Source organism: Lycorma delicatula, chromosome 3 (assembly GCF_047948215.1).
Source record: "Lycorma delicatula isolate Av1 chromosome 3, ASM4794821v1, whole genome shotgun sequence".
NCBI lineage: Eukaryota > Metazoa > Arthropoda > Insecta > Hemiptera > Fulgoridae > Lycorma > Lycorma delicatula.
Window position 1 is genome coordinate 151,199,500 of NC_134457.1, and position 20,565 is coordinate 151,220,064.

At 28.6% G+C, this 20,565-nt stretch overlaps 1 protein-coding gene across 1 annotated transcript in view; it reads left to right on the forward strand.

Annotated features, from left to right (window-relative positions):
- Positions 1 to 20,565, forward strand: part of LOC142320999 (uncharacterized) — a 352,855-nt gene that overhangs the window by 300,519 nt on the left and 31,771 nt on the right. Inside the window, exon 4 of the mRNA XM_075358993.1 lies at positions 10,343 to 10,434. Coding sequence (XP_075215108.1) covers positions 10,343 to 10,434 — 92 coding nt within the window. The remainder of the gene's footprint in view (positions 1 to 10,342; positions 10,435 to 20,565) is intronic.

The following is a 20,565-nucleotide window of genomic DNA, read 5'->3' on the forward strand; positions in this document are numbered from 1 at the left end:
TTACATTACAAGTTATAGATTTATAAATGATATTAAAGTATATATTTTATTTTGATATTATTAAATACAATAATATTATTTGCACCAATTATTATAATTTGCGCAAATTTAGGTACACTTTTCTCAAAAAATATTTAATGTAGCTTTTTGATACAAAAAAACACTGATTTTTAATTCACCGATTTTTGATTTTTGATCACTGAATTTTGATTTAAAAACGTTGTTATTTATCATAACGTTTACTGTTGATTTTTTTTTTTTTTTCTATTTATATACCTTTAAGCAAAAACGTTTTATTTTTAATTTACCCAATTTTTTCTGTTTTTTCCGTAAAAAAATGTTGAACAAGTTTTTTAATTGTTTAATAGCTAGCAAAAAACACAGCATATTTAAAACTCTCTAATATAATTTTGGCAGAAATTTCATCATCCTACTCCAAGTAGTTTTTGAGAAAAATATTCCTAAGTATTAAAAATAAGAATATCCAGAAAATGCAAATTAAAAATTTCCTTCCTCTAAAATTAGCCAGACCCGTATACTAGATTATAGGAGTCATCTTCATCGCCTTCTCTCTTTCTTTTCACTGTACTACATTTTTTATTTAACTAAGTGAAATAGTCATCCTTACTTATTCTTGCTCTGCCAATTTCTTTGAAGATATTTAGTTCGTTATGACTAGGTTCAATTCCTAGGCGGTTAAATACATGTACTCTTCCTAAGTTCCTACTTTGAATGCATTGAGTCCAATGAAAACTATTTTGGGAAGTCTGTTCTAGATAACACTATTGAATGAATCATTGGGATTTTGAGTACTCCCGTATAAACATTTCGGTTCAAAGATTGGTTTGATAAAAATTGAGCTACAGCTGGTGAAGAGTGTTTATGACGTTAGTCTTCAACCGTGACATTGGATTTATTGAATTTGCATCAGCAATTTTCCTCAGCAGGATAGGAAAAATGCTAATCTTTGATCATTAAATATTTTACGTAAAAATACTGCGCAAAAATCTTTTTTTCTAAATTTTCCGGATTTTGTCGAATAGCAAAACAACAATTCTGCGAGCTATTTATTTCCTTATCAGTCAGCCAAACAACACCAGTTAAGAACTTTCCATCATCAAGTTTCGTTCCGTTTGTAATCTTTATGCAACCGTCTCAAACATGACCTCATTCGATTTTAATGTACCCAATGCACTTTACGTTCAATGGGAACATCACCAGACAGCTTTATTTTGTAGAAAAAAATATATTGTGCTGTCAGTGAAGACTTTGCTATCACCGTCGCCCAGGTTGTTTGTATACCTAAAATTATTATTCACAAATCTGTGATATATGACCGATGCCCCATCAACTTTAATATCACCGCTAACTCCACTGAAGTTAATCCTACAAGTACTATTTTCTTTGTTTTTCCAGTTTTTTATCATTTTTTTTTTAAATTTCATACACCTGACAGTATTTTCTAAATATTTCAACATGCATAACCTTACCGGTGTCAATACCGATAGCTGAAACGACACCATTCAAACTGTTGTGGCGCCCCACTTTTAAAAACGTTCCGTCTAATGCTACAGCTATATCTGTGCAGTTTGGTTTTCTTTTACAGCCTCTTTCAGTGATTCCTTCATCGACATTTCAGCACGCAGTTTTATTGTATCACTAATAAGGTTTTAAATTTATTAATTATTCAGAGATAATGTTTGCTAATAGGACGAAAATGCTCGTGCGTAATAATCTTTCGGAAGACAAAAATATCACCAATTGTGATATTTGGTAATTGGTGATATCACCAAACACCACATTTTAGTTTAATCCTTAAAATTTATGCTTAAAATAAGTTGAAAATGTGAAAAACTTAAAATAATAAAAAAATTACCAAACTTGATGTACCTCCTACGCTTAAATATGAAATATATCTGCGCGCAAGTCTGTAAATGTGTGTGATTACGTGTAATTGAAGTACACATACATACTCTTGCGTAATTATTAACATGAAAATAAAATGTTGAAATACAATTTTTTTTTATTATAATTTATGAAATACATGTATTTTTTCTTTTCTTTTTTAGTAAATTTTTTTATGTTATGATGGTTCATCATTTTATTTAATTTTAAAAGTTTTATTATTGAAAATAATGGCTACTTCAATATCTTATATATAAAAAAAAAATATTGAAGCCTATTGAAGCAGAGTAGGTTAGCAGATAGGACTTACTGAGGACAAAAATCGGATTAAGATCACGGTATTCGGATTTCGCAGTAAATCCTACTGAAAACCCCGTACAGAAATTACGAATAATATTCTAGGCCAATGAATAATAGATCACTGGTCTTTTTTTAACTCTTTTACTTAATAATACAGATATTTTTTTTTAAACTGATAACGATGTTTCTTCACGTGATCAAATTATTAAGATACGACCAATTTATTTGTATTCTAACTTCAGCGTTTTAATTTTTAGTTAATTACAAAAAATATCTTTATATTTAATTTTGAATTTTTTATAAAAAGGTGTGTGTGTGAGTTTTGTATGCATAAATGGTTTCCAAAGTTGCCTTGAGTAAATGTGTTTGAAATAGAATTTGGTTTTGTCTTACTCTTGAAACTTTTTTTAAGAATCATAGTGCTGTAGGATATAAAATAATTCAATAAATAAATAAATAAGTAAACACATTATTTTTCTATATAAATATCATATTTACTGAATCCATGATACATTAATTGTGTATACTTTTATTTTGTAACAAATACAGTACGTTTGAAAAGTCGTTGTGAAGTATGCTTTAAAATTATATGTTCATTCTGTTTTTTTGAGGTGCCTGTAGGTTCTTTTGACGTTGCTCAGTAATAAACTAAGACGTCAGTTGTTAAGTTGTAATTCAGTATGCTTCATTTCGTTTTGTTTATCGGAATCAATAGGTACAAGAAACGTAATGTTTTTTTTTTCAGTACAGGAACGCATTTTTCTAGTTGAACACGTCTTTCGTGAAAGTGACAAGTATACTGATTTAGTGAAGCACACGTTTACTGAAAAGTTTCCAAATATTCCTGTTCCTCATCAGAATGCAATCCTACTCTTTTCAAAAAATTTCGGTCAACAAGTTGAAGTTTGTTGATGACGCTGATCGAAGCGAAAGACCACCTAAACTAAACGAACAGAAGTTTTGCTTGATATTTCGGATGCTATGGCTGAAGTCCACCAAAGTCAACGCATTAATTAGCGCAGCAGCTAGTTATCGGACTAGCTTATAAAGCTGTAAGAAAAGAACTGACACTTTTCCCTTACAAAGTAATGCGTGTTCAAGAACTGAAACCTGCAGAGCATGCCAAAGACTAAATTATTTTCAAAGGTTTAAACACTTTTCAACCAAAATTCCGTAAGTAAGAATTGTTATTTTTCAATTGTTAATAAATGCGCCTAAGAAAAATATGAACTTAATTAAGCAAAATCTCGAGATACTGAGTGTCCTTCCTCTACAGCCTCATCCCTTTGAACTTTCAAGTTGAAAATGTAATGGCATCAATACCCCATATATAGAACTATCCGACCTTGTTTGGTCAAAATCGGCCCATAGTTCTGGAGATGTAAAGTAATTTAAAGGCCAACACTGAACATATGTACATACAAACATTAATATCCGGAAAATGTCCATCCTCTTTTTTTGATTTTTTGTGTTCCTTATGTGTCAAAAAGTCAAGATCCGATGAAAACCGCATGTGCCCAAATTGGACCGATTACAATAGTTCTCCTTCTGGAACTATAATGCTATCTAGACGGGAAAGTATTATTCCAGTTACCATTATATCCGTTTCTATTAAATAATGAAATAAAAATACAAAGTAGTAATTCAGAAAGTTTCACCATTACACTTCTATAACTCCGGTGCATAGCAACATTCCGAACGCGCTGTATAAAGTTTTACTTATACATCTTCATTTATCATTAATTAATTTTGTGTATCCCTTTCTTTCTTATACAATACTAATTTTACGGTATAATTTTTGTGGAAGTAATTTTATGGAATGAATAAATAAAATTGAATAAGATTTTAATATCTTGTTTAGAAATTTATTTCTGCTTTGATTTTTCAAAATACGGTAACTGAAAGATGAAAATAAACTTATTTACGTATAAATAAAATCCTCCTACGTACCTATGTACGTAACCTACTTACACATAAGTAGCGTAAGTAATCCCTTTTTTATGAAATGACTTTTTTCACTCACAAATCTTCTCACTAAAAAGAATAAAATTTGTCGTTACCTAATTATATATTTTATATAATATGTATAAAAATATACTTATTATCTTACTTATCTATTTAAATATTATTTTTCATCAAAAGAGTAAAATAATATTTTAAACTGCTCTGTATTTATTCTTATAAAAGTGCTTTATTTTTTTTTGTATATTTAATAATTGGTCTAATTCTAAAATTACTCACGTAAATATTAATTTATTTTTCTTTATATTTTTTGGAAAAAATAAAACTCTTCTTTACCGTTATAAAAAAAATCTTATAAAAATGCATCTTTGTTACAAAGATATAAAAAATATTACGACAAACACCAAGCATAATCGGGTTTTCCAGTTAAAAATGTATATATAATTTTTTTTAAATGTAAAATGTTTTGAAATGTTTACACAATACATTTAAAATCCATTTTTAAATCGTAGTAAGTTTTCTTTAAATAAAAATAAATAATAACAAATGAATAAAAATTGTAGAAAAGATCAACTTTACAACCTATTTCAATATATAAAAGTCTCAATCCGACACATTCAGTTTTTTTCTTGTAAAAAATTATTTTTTTTTAAAGTAATATTTTCAAACTAAATAATTAACAAGTCAGACGTAGACGTAAATTAACGTAACGAGAATTAAAATTTCATTAAAATGTAATTTTTTATATGCTGAATGACAGTTTATCAGCTTGATATTTATCAGTCGATAAGGTACAGTAATATATACGAGTATAGATAAGATCTTACTTGAAAAATAAACGTTTATTTAATTTATTTATTTACACATACGTAAATTCATTTTAAAAAACTCTATAAATGTATTAATATACGAGGAATGGCTGAAATATAATTCACAGATGCTCGTAACTTGCAAATGAAAAGAGATAAATTTGCTACAAAACCTTTTAATTTTTCCACATAATAACCATTTTTGCGGCTGCACATTTCTTCCGACGGAGAATCAACTTTTACATTCTATCAGTGAAGAATACTGACGATCTTTCCTTGATTCACTACCTCGCTACATCCTTCAGTTTATCATCTGTGGTGAAATGAATGTCCTACTTTAATCGCAGAAAGAAGTGAACCTTGCCAAATCTAACGAGTAAGGAGTGTGTGGGATAGATTCAAAATTTCACTTCAGAAGATTCTCGGTGACTGCACACGATGTGTGTATTGTATCCGAACATTATCGTGTTGCAGAATTATAGACTCCGTGGATCGTCGAACACGACAGGTACGTCACGAGTATTTTAAATCTCTGTACACAATTTACAGTCGACCCGGCTTCCAGGTAGTCGTACAATGATACATGTTTAGAATCATAGATTGCTGCCAAGAGAAAAATATTTTTTTCAGATCGGTGTTTTAATTTTTTTTTATTGCGATGAACCGTGATGCCAGATTCCTTGCTCTTCTGAAAAAAAGTCACTAGTGTTCACTTTATCTGGAATCTGAAATTGAATCATTGTACTCTATTTTAGACGCCTTGATTTAGCAGAGATATTCGACTTAAAAAATGACTGACTGTAGCAGAGGTAAAAAATGACTGACTAAAGAAGTAGACTTAACAACACGACTGACTTGCTTAATAAAATGGGTTACTAAAAAAGATAATAACAGACAATGAGACGACGTTAGTTAGCAAGTTTTCGAATATTAGTAGTACGGAAATGAAAATATAAAATGTTACATGTGTGACATTTTGTGTCCCTTTACGATCCAGTATGGATTACATTTCAATCACCGCTCTTATATATATATAATACATATATATATAAAATGTAAATGTAAAATAGATAGGGAATCTTGGAGAGCTGCATCAAACCAATCAAATGACTGAAGACAAAAAAAATATATACATATATATATATATTTCAAGTGGTAAAGGAATTGTTCATATTTTATGAAATTTTTTAATATAATTATTTTTAAGTTTACATTCGATCTCATTTCTAGTTAAATAAAAAATAGTACACAAAAATTAGATTTGTTTAACTAATAAAGATTTCACGAAATTCAACCAGAGTAAAGGATTTTCGATATATGTATATTGTTGAAAATTCCACGCTTTCATTGTATATAAGAATAATGCTCTCATATATAATTAGTGCACCACGATTTTCTTTTTAGTCATGTATAAACAAAAAAAACTCTTTAAAATTAATTTCTTGAAAACGAAATTACTTTTTAGTGGGAATTTTTATTTGCTTTTTTTTAAAGCAAGTTTTTCAATTTTTTTTAGTTTTTATTATTCTCTACTTTTTAGTCATAATTAAATGAAATTTTTATCAGATTTTACATTAGTTATATATAAGTTATTATTATACATTCATTTTATGAATTGCATAAAATCTTATTTGAAAAAATTAAATTCTATTAAGCTATAAAATCTATTCGTAATGTGTTAGTTTTATCCCTACTTTTTTCGTTTTAATAATTTTATAACTACTTATATTAGTAAGTAAGTAAGTTTTTATTTATAGTTGTTTTACTTCTTTAGCGATAAAAAATAATTTACATACACTTTTATTCTATATTATTACTGGGATAATTAGTTTTCAATACAATAATTGATACCAGTTATGGTTATAACTAAATCAGATGACTAGCGTACATAAATTTTAGAAAGTAAATTTAGACTAGTTATATTAAACTATCCGGTCAGGGTTCGTCTCGTTTGCCCGAACATCTAACCAAAGGGTTCTGCCCCCTTGACCCTCAACGCGTTCGTATTCTCATATTTCTGAGAATATAAGTATTTTGCTGAAACATTTTAAGAAAAGAAATATTATTGTATATAATTTTAAAACAGATTGCCAAATTTCAGTTTAATTTCTACAATTAAATTATAAAACTAAATTAGAAATATTGTTGTGTAGAGAATATTTTTCTGAAAAGTTTGGTGTTTTTATTTTTAAAATAGTCTTAACGAGTGAGTAGATACAGAATTTAATCGTTTTTAGTAAAAATATAATGTTTAGCCATACTGATAACAGGCGTTCGCTTCGGGAACGCCGTCTTCATCGTTTAGCCTTATGTGTGTTTGCGTGAAGTTATGTTAGTTGCCAGTTCAGCTGCTGCTATTGACGCAAAGTGGACAACGTGATGCGCCGGCCAGATGTGCACAAACGACTTTCTCCCGCTAAATAAAGAATCCTTTTTTTACTGCTAAATATTAACTAATAATCCCCTTAACAGTTCCTTTCTATTATTATTAAAATTAAATAAATAAAATTAATAAATAATAATAGGTAAATAAAAATTCAAATATAAAATATAAATAAAAGTAATGTAGGCATAGAAATTAAATTAATTAGACTGTAAATTCATTCACAACAGACTGCTTCTAGCGGGAGAGAGTCGGCTGAAAGAGAGTCGCCGTGCGCAGCCGACCGGCGCATCACAATTGGTCTGCTGTGCGCCAATAGCAGCTAAAATAAAAATGTGAGCACATACGACAAATAATCAAACAAACCCATCCTTTCTTACGGGAAAGACTAGGAAAAAGCAGGCCTACGGCCCGCCGCGAAAATGTTACGTGATTTATGTTTTACTACACATTTCCGTTACCATTTTTTTCCCCACTGTAACTAAATAACGTTCATTATACACAACAAAAACTTTTACAACGAAAAGGTTCAAATGCTGAACATTTTTAGCTGTTTCTTGAGTTGTAATTTTTTAACAAATCTCTAACACTATTTTTTTCTTTTTTTATGCCAAAAACACAAATATAATTTTAGATAAATCGTTCGTATAAAGAAGTATACATCGTTCGAACGAATGAATCATTCGTGTGCTGCGCGCAGCTGCCCGACGTACACATGGTCAGCTCTTCACCAATAGCAGCTAAAATAATATGTGAGCACATACATTGAACAAAGAAACCCACGTACCATCCTTTTTACTTGCTTGTACAAAGTACAAGGAAGTATTGTAATGGTAAAAACTTTGATTTTCAGATTTCAACGGAAGTATCCATTTTGACCATCCCTGAAACCATTTTGACTAGTATTCGCGTGACGTCTGTACGTAAGTGCATATCTACCAAGCATAACTTAAAAACGGTTAGACGTAGAATGTTGATTGCAATCCACTGGAATAAAAGTGACCAAAATTGCCCAAAATTCAAAAAAAAATTGGACTTTTTCTTAACTGCAGTAATAAGCCCTCATTAGGAGCTTTTCAACGACATATCATAAGTGGTACTTATTTTCATTGGTTCCAGAGTTATAGCCAAATAAAATTTTAATTAATGACATATTTGGATCTTACAAGGGGAAAGAAAAATTTTCACATGTAAATTTACCAAAAACCGTAAAGGTGACCTTACGATCACCCGTTTTGTTAAAATTTGAATATCTCGTAACGTAAAATATTTTACTGTCGCACATATTATTTACTACGTGTACATCTTTTGTGATAAAGTTTCATATGATTTTGATAACAATTTTAATATGTTTATTGATATGCTGAATAATAATTTTTTTTTTATTTTCAATGTTTTTTCTGAGGTTCAAATTCTAGAAACATTAAGATACTTTTATATGGAGTTGAACAGTAGACAGTTAAATGTCTACTTTGATGGCTGAGTTACAATTAACCACACATCTCAGAAATAGTCGGCCTGAGTCTGTGCAAAACTATACCTCGTTTACATGTCCCGTATATCTTCCTCATCTCATTTTGCCATAAGGTTGCTTACTGTTGCTTACAAGTTGAACGAATTACAACGTATACATTAGGAGTAGATATATTTTTCAAAATCTGTAGGAAACTATCACAATTTTTTTTTAATATCTCTATTGTTCTAATGTACTGATATTGCAGTACATTATCGGAGCATTTTAGAAATATTAGAAGGAGGTATTTTACATTGATATATTTCCAAACAATGTAGATTCTGTTTTTCTTTTTGCATTTTTTTTTCCCCCGGCTATTGCTCTACTGGAACTACAGCAGCATAAAGGGAAATTATAGCGATCGGTCAAAACTTTGGGTATCAATTTTTGTTTGCAAATTTCGAAGATTTTAAACCTTCTTACTCCAAGAAACACAAAAACGTTTTGTCATTTTCCAGAAGATTTAAGCACTGACCTGTTTTTTTTTTTATTAATGTCTCCGCGCTGGCTCAACATAAATTCCTTGAAAATGTGTCCAATAATTTTTATATAATTGGATAAAATTGTTTCAATTTGGAAGAAAATTAACAAAAGAGGAGTAGTTTTCGTCATTTTAAATTTTAATCTTTTGGATTATATTAGTAGAAAATTGAGTTTTGGACGATGAAAATACTTATTAAGTTATTTGAAACTCCGAAATTTTAAGTCAAGCAGTTTTAGGGATAGGAGATAATAATCATTATTTCTAAACATTCTGGCACAAATATAAATAAGCCTTCGTCAGCTTTTTTTAAAAAATGAATAGTGAAATAGATTATCGAGTTTTATTACAAATAATGCAGTCATACAACACATTATCAAAAGTAATCACATCTAATTCCAGCACTATTGAATAAATACTCTTACACAAACGTATTTGGACTCAGACACTAATAAAGAATCTGATAAGGAAAACTAATATATACATAATATATATATATATATATATATATATATATATATATACACAAGCGCGCGCACACACGCTTATTTATTATTAATTTCGTTTAACTGAACACTCCACTTCACCAGAGACAGAGGTTGTGCTTAAAGAAATAAATTAAGTGAAAATTCTTTAAGAAAATATTGCACGCAAATAAATTACATTAGTAATTAAACTAACGCTGAATAAAATCCTTTTCCCTCTCAAAATGCTTTTACAGTTAAGAGTAAATAATTACTGAGAAGAAAATTTTGAATTGAGGATACGAATAGAATGTTTTCTAAAACGTCTTCGATGAAGTGATACTGGTAGCGTATAATTAATTGATTCATTGCTTCTGTAAAATAGAATTGTAGAAAACCTTACAATTTATTTCAATATTTCTCTGTAAATTTTTAATAAATAAATAAAATTACTGCTAAATATTTCTGGTTTTTTTGCGATAAATGTATAAATATTAATTTTTTTATTTTTTTTAATATTTACAGATGAGGAGTTTGGTCAAAAGACTGTTAGTGTATTATTAGATGGCCAAGAAGCGGAATTAGAAATAATTGATCATCCAGCATCAGAAATGTCTGTAAGTTAATTAATAATTTTTAATTAGGCACGTTACTTAGCCAATAATTATTTACACAGCTTTTATTTATGCACGTTTCCAAAGTCTATGAAAATAACTTTGAATAACAACGTGCAAAATCTATTTTTACGTAAAATCAGAATGTAATGTTTTATATGTTAAATTTTGTTCAAATATCACGGATAGAAATAAAAAAAAAAAAAACTGTACGATTTCCTTTTCCACACGTAGTATATTTTCCTTAACCTTGCAGTTTATTGAAGAACAGAGAAAAATTTAGTTATTTTGTATATTTCCTTTTACCTTTGATGCTGAAAAAAAGTAATAATAGTACTTTCATGTTTTAAATTTGACAATATTTTTTTCAAATATAAAAATATTTTTACTCCATTTTGAAAGTTGTAGTACTTTTTTTTAAATTGTTTGTTAATATATTATATGTATATTAGCATAGCCATTAATAAACCTTATTCATTCTTTCCTAAATTGAGTTTAACAAAGTCCATCTTTATAATAGATAAAAACCTGATGTGGACAGCATATGACTTTCTTGTATACCTATTACACATTTTTTACATTTACACATTTCCTATTTACATTTAACATTTTTTTTTTTAAATGATAAGTAAATACAATTTTATTTCGTTAAAAACATCTGACATTTTTTCAATTTCATTTTTTCTGTTACTATTAAATTATTTCATCGTAATTTTTTTTTTCACAATCAGAAGTTAATAATTATTAATAAATCAATATATTTAAATTAAAAAAAGTAAAAAAAAAAGGAGATGAAGTTTGATTCGAAACGATGTGCCTTCCCCTTTTTAAATCCAAATAATTGATTAATTAAATTTTTATTTGGCTATAACTCTAGAACCAATGAAAATAAGCACCACTTATGATATATCTTTGAATAGCTCTCAATGAGGGCTTATTACTGCAGTGAAGAAAAGTCCAAAATCTGAGAAAAAATCCAAAATCCAAATTTGGGGAATTTTGGGTTTTTTTGAACCGGCTTTTGGTCCAGTCAATTGCAATCAAAAGGGGAGGTGCACAACTAGATGTTACAACAATCCTAAATCCAAAATTTCCACGAACCAAAGTTTTTAAGTTATGCGAGATGTATTCGTACATACGCATGTACAGACGTCACTCCGAAACTAGCGAAATGGATTCAGGAATGGTCAAAATGGAAATTTCCGCTGAAATCTGAAAACCGAAATTTTTCGCGATCACAGTACTTCCTTTACTTCGTACAAGTAGATATACCATTTTTTTCAGGATATTAATTATTTTCAAGATAGATTTCATTTACATTAAATTACCATAACTCTTGTAATTTAAAATTAATTATTTCCCAAAATCAAACAAAAATAAAAGACTTGGTAATTAATCTTAATTACAATGTCAGTAATTTGTTTGATTTTTTTTAGTTTTATAATTATGGTCAACAACCGTTGGAAAATTATTAGAAAATAATTAACAGAAAATTTTAAATTTAGATGATAAATTTGTATTTTAGTCGTAACCACACAATAATCAATAACAGATGCTCCCTGACCAACCAAAAACAAAATTCACCAATCGAATCGGTGACCGACCTACCGTTCAGTACAATCAAATTGAATTTATGAAAAAAGCATTCTAAAATCTGGTCCAGCACTTTACTCCATCCCTTTAAAGGATCTACGTAATGAAAAAAACGGCAAACTGCATCGGATAATGTATACTTTAAACTATTTTTTCGTCTGCGATCCTACTGTTAAAACCAATAAAATAAAATCTATACTTTAATTCTGTCAGAAGTTCATGCAAAATACGGAAAATATTACACGCCTATTATTATTATTTAAATATACAGGATATATATTTTTTCTATTATGTAGTTTTATAACATAATTCAATAAATTATTGAAACTGACCAATTTATTTGTATTTTCCTCGTTTTTAATATCATTCATCCTGTCACCACTTGAACTACCGCAAGACAAATCTTTTCAGCCCATACCCACTTTGGATCGCAATTATAAAATATTTCTTTGTATTTTATTAATAATAAAATACAAGATATATATATATATCTTTATTTAAAATTATATCGAAATTTTAAAACAGCTTTTTATTAGCAATAGTTTGTTTTTTACAGTTATTACTAATAGTTTGTTCTGCGTCGTCTGTTTTTGATGATTTCAGTGATGCCGCATTGCTTCTGATTCGAAAAAAGTTAACAATGGTTGGGTGTGAAAGATCTTCTTTCTTCTTGATCTGTTTTTTTCCTTTGTTAAGTTTTTTTCACCTAGTTCAACGGACGAGTAATCAGTAATATCATATCCTTATTCCTTCCCCTTCCTTCCTTCTTTTTTTCCTGTTTAGCTTCCGGAAATTATCGTTCAGTTATTATTTCAGAGGATGAATGAGGATGATATGTATGAGCGTAAATAAAGTGTAGTCTTGTACAAAATCAGGTCGACTATTCCTGAGATGTGTGATTAACTGAAACCCAACCACCCAAGAACACCGGTATCCACGATCTAGTATTAAATTCGTATAGAAGTAACTGCCTTTACTAGGATTTGAACGCTGGAACTCTCGACTTCCAATCAGCTGATTTGGGAAGACGCGTTCAACACTAGACCAACCCGGTTGGTACATCCTTATTCCGTCATCTTGACTAAAGTATATATGCTTAAAACTTCATACTATAAAGGTTTCTCTCTATAATAACTCATATTCTTTTACTTTATTTGTTTTCCCACTTTCCTTTAGATTGTTATTAATCCTTAATAAAAAAAATTACGCTGCGGTCTCGTTTCATAATCTTGTGAAACAAATATTTTACTATTTTTCAGTTTCTTCGTCTGAGTATCATTGTCTTTTTAGAATCAAATAATTACGCGAGCACAAATAGTAGACTCTTCTTTGACAATTTTTATAATCTTCTAAACATTTATAGATATATAGATTTATTTTATTTATTTTATAGATATTAAATAAAACATTTTATTTATTTTCTTTCATTTCTGCGTTCGGAATATTACAATAAAGGTTAAAAATTTCTATTCCTATAGCCTTCCTCAGTCCTCTCTACATTGCCATAAAAAATTATATTATTTTTCCTCCCGATTCTAATAACCTTCCTGAATTTTTACTTCTTCGTTATATTTTAATCATATATTTTATTTTTGTTATTTCGATTGAGAATTACCTCATTTGTTAATTAATTTACTTAATTTATTTTGAACTATATCAACTTTAATTTAATTTTTTAAATAATTGGAATAATTCATTTTCATCCGTGGTCGTAAGTTTGGTAATACAGTTTTATTGCTAAATCTATATTAATATGTTTAAGTTATACTAAATAAGATAATATAATATTTTCAATGATCAAATTATAATTTTTATCAAAAAATAACAGTTTAATTAAATAGGCCTACTATCCAAAAAACATCTAGGAAGAAAATATTCCAGTAACTTTGAATAATGTTTACTAATAATTTGTTTTATAAATTTACTAGTCGAGGTTAGTAAATCTAGCCAGCGGCTTCACTCCCTGGACCCACGGGTCCTTCGGGAGTCATGGGCCAAACTCAGGGCCGTAGAGTTCGCTTCACTTGCAATTCTCGTCTGACCAGAGCGGGAACTTTGGATCCCGCTATAATATAATAATAATAATAATAATAATACCGAAAAATAACAGGCTTTATAGGAACCTAAAAAAGAAATTAAATTACAAGATACAAAATAGTAATAACTAACGTAACTAAAGTACACAGACATTTGACGAGGAAAATTTCACATCCTACTTCGGTTCTCGCGTGATGCGAGAACAAACAAACAGACAAACTGTCAGCTGTATATATATATATATATATATATATATATATATATATATATATATATATATATATATATATATATACAGCTTTCTTATATATATATATATATATATATATATAAGAAAGATAAATTAAGTTTTCCCTCAACTTCAACTGGATTTAAAAATTACGTGAGAAAAGAATAGATTAATATTTTTATTTTTATTTTTTGAGAACGTCACTTCTGAATTATCAGCTTCCGCCAAGAAGTTTTTCAGTTTATCAAATATTTTTAAAATAAACAACAATTTTAGGAGCATATAACCGTACTTTTTTTATCAATCTTTAATCATGATTTGCACATGATAATTAAAATACAAGAATATATATATTTTACAGATGCTGTACATTTCAAGAAATAAACTTTCCGGTTTAAAACCACCAGCATTAGAAAATCTTTTGCACGGTGTCAATAGTTTTTTTTTTTTTTTTAACCTCCGGGACCACCGTTGCTTCAGAGGATGAGATGAATGATTTGTAACGTTTATTAAAATGCCATGCTTGACCGGGCCCTCGAACCCGGGACCTCCGGATGAAAGACCGAGACGCTACTACTCGCGCCACGATGGCCGGCGGCTATAGTAAATTAATAAATAGCCTCATTGCTCTATTAGCATATCTCAATATTAAAAAAATAATAATAATAATGCAGCACAATTAATCATCAATAACGAGTAAACAATATGAATTTAACTTATTAAAAGATTAAAATAATAAAGGTTGAGTTAACAGAAACAGAACTTATTAATTTACAATAATTATATCCCGTAACCACTGTACGTGTAAAATGATATATTTATAATAATGAGTAAAACTGTTACCTTTCATATAATAAAATAAAAATTAAAATAAAACTTTTCTGCGATTCATTTCAGGAAATCTCCAATCGCTAGCCAATTCATGAAATTTTTAATGAAATAATTTGGTATTAAGCTTGCTATTTTGGTAATTATATTGTAAAACTAAGTGCATAAGATAGTTAAATTTTGGTTTACATTCACAAAACTCCTATTTTAAATATTTATCTTTATCATTTTTCTAAGTTTCGGGATTTACCTTGCCTCTTAAAAATAAATTACAGTAAAGCCCTTTACATATAATTTCCTAATGGCTATTACATTAAATTCTTTAAAACGGATTGAATGCGCTGTCTTCCTGAATTTTTTAAAAAATAATCTCATTTAAGTTTTCATAAATAAAAAAATTATTCGTATAGCAGTCTAGTACACCTCCCTAATCAATTAAATCGTAATTTAAAGTTGTGTGAATTAACGATATGTATAATTTTTTCATCTTTACGGCTTAAAAATTTATTCAGCTTATAAAATTATGATTAGGCTTTCAAATAAAATTTCAAACAAATATTAATTTCTGATGTTTTTTTATTTTTTTAATGAAAGTTTATATATGCATACAAATAGACCTATATATAAAAATATACAGGCCTATTTCACAGAATCATCCACGCTGAAACTTAAGGAGTCGTTAAATAAAATTATATCCGTAAATTCTTCTTTTAGTATTATTAAATTTGAACTGCTTACAAAATCTGGTAAAATATGACAGATAAAATCTTTGTACTTGTTATTTTATGCGAAACTACGCTAAGAGCCCGTACAAAACAACAAAAGGAATATATTTTAATTAATAAAGCGGATAACAATAAACTGAAGGTGGAGCTGCATATTAAATTTTAAAGCCTCTTCATTAATAATAATAAAAAATAATTTACTGAATTATTTAAAGAACAAAGTTATTTCAAATAATGATGAAATGACCTTTCAGTAGAGGAACACTCTTGATACAAAAAAAGGGCAACTCCAGAGAGAAATAATTGTACTCTTATAAATGTAATTTAAATTCACACAAAATAGATGTCTATCAATTTTATCTGCACATATCATGTAAATTAAGAACCCTATGTTAAATAAAATATATTAAATAAATATTATAAGTATATTAAATAATAAAAAATAATTAATAAAAATGGATTTAAGTTTTAATTTAAAAAATTAATTTAGCGTATGATATTATTAATTTTCTTGGTAGAAAATGAAAAAAAAATGGAAGACACATAATAATCAAGCTCAAATTTAAAAGGCTTGAAGGAAAATATATGAACATAAAGAAAGAGGCATAGGTTGAGTCAGACAGAGTTGTTATTCCGTAAACGAATAAGGGGAGAAAAAATCTATATATATGGTATACATAATGTAAAGGAAACAAAAATGTGAAGAGGTAGAATAGCATATAAGACGAACAAAGAAAAAGAAGATGAACGATTTTTTCCAGATAAATTGTAGACAAAATCAGACTAGTAAAAGAAAAGTTATTTAATTAGTAATTACTTTTATATACTATGTAAATATATATATATATATATATATATATATAGTACTGAGATTATCACAAAGTTCTCTTGGGACTTTCATAACCTATTCAAGTCGTGAAAATAATGGAAAAAGGTCATATAAACATATGTCTTAAAATATCTCGTTACCCTTTCACCAACACTAAAGCATAAAAATCTTGTTTTGTTTTATATAATTAAACATTATTATTCTCAATACTGATAAAAACTAAACTGAACCACACTGGTTAGTAATCATGACACCTGATTATTACTAACAACAAAACCAAAATATCCCACGTATTGCAGAATTTAAATCTGCATGGAGAAGAAACTGACTTTTAAGCCAGCGAGTCTTTTCTGCTTCAGGAGACGAAACAAATTTCATTCCTATTTGATTTAAGCATAATTATATTTAAATATGTAACTATCTTCATAATGCTAATTTTCTTAAAAGTAATGATATCAATATAAATATAATTTTGAGCTGTAGATTCTGACAGATATCTAAGAAACATTTAAGATTTAAAAAATGTATGAACTTAGTAAAATATTTTTTTTTCAAACTTTTATCACAATAACCCCTCTAATAATAGTGGATGAGTGGCAACCAACCAGCTTTGACGACTCTGAATAAAATTACCATATTTCGATTATCCTCAGTACTATTACAAGTTAACACGTGGGTTTAAATTTCTACTGATCATTCAGTAAAATGACTGCGCAGTAGTACACATTGATGCAGAAGCATTTGAGTCATAGGCTGGAATAAGAATTAAGACAAGTTTATTAAAGTGTTTTAATGAAAAAATCGTAAGTTTTTCTTTAGCAATGAACGCTGTTTGAGACATATTTTTTATATTGTGCGTGAGCCTTAAAAAGCGTCTAAGCGCTGAAAGTGAATCAAACATTAACTTTCGTATCCTTTGGCAACACCAATGTCAAATTATTATAATAATTTCCTCTACCAATTGTATCGTAATTTGTCACTATAACAATTACTTTTATGTATCTTTTTAAGGACGTTTCTCTGATCAAAAATATTTTAAGATCGCTGATTTCTTATTCCATCACGTATATAACTTATTATCACTTAATTTATTTGTAACTTATATTGAAAAATTTAACAGAAAATTATATAGATTAGAAGTCTAGAATAGCCGGTTCTACCATTATTTTACAAGAAAAGATTTGAGTGAAAGCTATTATTAGTCGGCCTCGGCATTTGCAGAATAATAAAAAAAAAATACACATCTTAAAACACAGTGCTTCCATTTTCTTATTTGGTTTATATGTAATTAGTTTTTGTTGTTTTATATCAAACAAATATATGTCTGTTATTTAAAACAGACATATTTTTTTCTTTTTTTTAATTTTTGATGTGTAAAAATGTAATATCTTTTTCAACGTGCCAAAGATCTTTTATTTTAAATGCTGCTGAAAAACTAATTTTTGTGCAAGAATTATCGCAAAACATGTTTTTCTTGACACACGTACGCTGAATAAATTGTTAAAAAGGTTTACTAGATTGCTTCGTAAAGTGGTAGAGTAGAAGAAGATGTGTTCTAGTTGTCTTTCACTGTTGACGACCAAAATGATGGATGTTAGAACTCAACTTATACCTAGTCCCTGAAAACTGTTCCATAAACTACATTATAGGTAAGAATTTATACAACAGTTGTAGAATAAGATTTTCGTAAAGGTTTAAAATTACAACCTAACAAACCGTTTGTGTTATTCAAAAACTTAAAGAATTAGAAAAAACAAAGGGGATTAACTATTTCAAATAGTTACGGTCGTTTATTAAAAGACATTACAATACTTTATAATTTTTATTTCAGTGACGAAGCGATATTCCATTTAAATGGCTGCATTTATGCTCAAAATCTGAATTTGAAGCAGCGTTAATCCACTAGTGTTTAAACAATAAATAAATTGATACACAATTTCGAAAAAAAAGATTATTTGACTGATTTTTTTTAACAATAATGTAAATAAAATTATTTATCAAATGATGACGTAATAATTAGATTTAAAGACTCCTTTAGAGCTAGAAGACAAGCACATTTATCTACAATATGGTTCATACAGCAGCCGAAACGATGAATTTTTTTATCACCGTCTAGTTGCATATGATCATGTATAGTTTCTTATGTTTCCTGATTTACACATCACCAGATTGTTTCCCTTATGTCATTTTAAAAACATAATGAAAAATAATAATTATCCACACACACACAACGTATGACGATTATTTCCATTAGTAGAATTCTTCAGTGGAAGAATTAATAACCAAAATAAGAGACTAAAAACATTACGAATTCACATTACAAAAGATATCGTCAAATTTGATTAAAAAAAGTGAAAGCCTTTCTAATGTTAGGAAGAAGATGGATATTCTGCAATTAATAATAGATCTAGTAAAAATTTCTTTGGAAAAGTAAGTAAAGGAAGATGTGTTCTTTTTACTGTTTTTTTGTTTGGTTATTCATTTATTATTTCTTGATTGTGTGACTTTTGGATTGCCCAACATTATTATCATTAATAACCCATGTCCATGATGCAAGTTACATTAATCACAAATAACACCCTTTCACTTTATTCACAAGAAAAAATGATTGTATAGCTATAACCTCCATAAAAATCCCTAATTTTTTTTCAACTTTGTTTCTTTTGGATGCGGCATAATAATAATAATAACACTGTTCAAAGAATATAAATTATTAATTTATCTCGTTTGGTTGAAAAAACAGTTAATTACACGTAATTTCTTTGATGAATGGGAAAAAAATGGGAAATAAAAATCTAACTTTTAAAAAAGCGTCTGAACGAGTTATTTGTGGGGGAAAAATGTCCATGACGGTTTAGAATTAATACATTACAATTCTAAAGTTCTAATATTTATCTGTTTAAACTCTTAAAAAAATAAACGTTTGTAAGTTTAAGATACTCACTTTACCAGAGATTCTTTACACCCGTATTTCTGATCTATCCAGTTTATCAAATCGTCTTTATCTCCAAAAATTCATAGGTTTAATAAGTAGAGTAGCTTAGAATAGCTTCAGAATCTTCAGCTATTGTATAATTCATAGAAAACAAAATGGCATACAGTATTATCGTTCTAATATAGTTTTCCGTACATTTTTCATAAGTCAATCATTAGAAAAATCAATAAAGAGTGGGGTAGAGAAATCGGATGTTTTTAAACGGCTAGTAATCATCCGGAATGAGGGAGAAAGCTGTGCGGGTGTGAGCATTCCGTTCCTTTATTCATAGCATTTCACTTTTCAGTCGGCATCATGAAGCCGTGGAGTTTAGAATCTTTGTAAACGACCGCTTTCTGAAAAACGGTGATCCTATCAGTTTCGATGCAGATTTAACATTATCGAATTGACTTTTTTTCCATTCGTAGCATAGTATTACGTTGGGTTAATAATGTTAGTTCGCTCGTTGGAGAAAAATAAATCACAAGGTGGCCTACGTACAGTAAGTATTCCAGAAAATATGGAAAACGTTAGAACAGCATTATTATGAATCCCAGGCTGCTAAGCTCGGAGTCATGCTGCGGAACTTCAAATCAGTAATCGTACGGTGAGACGTATTTTAAATTTACTATATTTTCATTCGTACAAGTTAGTGGTTGTACAGGAGATTAAAGAAACAGATTACCCTCAGCGATTAAATTTTGCTGCACGTACTATGTTGTCAGTTTATGAGGGAAATGAAAATTGTGTTGTTGATGAGTTATAAAGTTCATTTTCACCTTAATGGTGCAGTTAGCAAATAGAATTGTCGCTTCCAGGCTGTTGAAAATCCCCGAGATATCCACCAAAAACCACTTTGCAGACTAATTGTTACAGTTTGATTTACGTTGGAGAAGGGTTGCGTCATTAGTCCTTATTG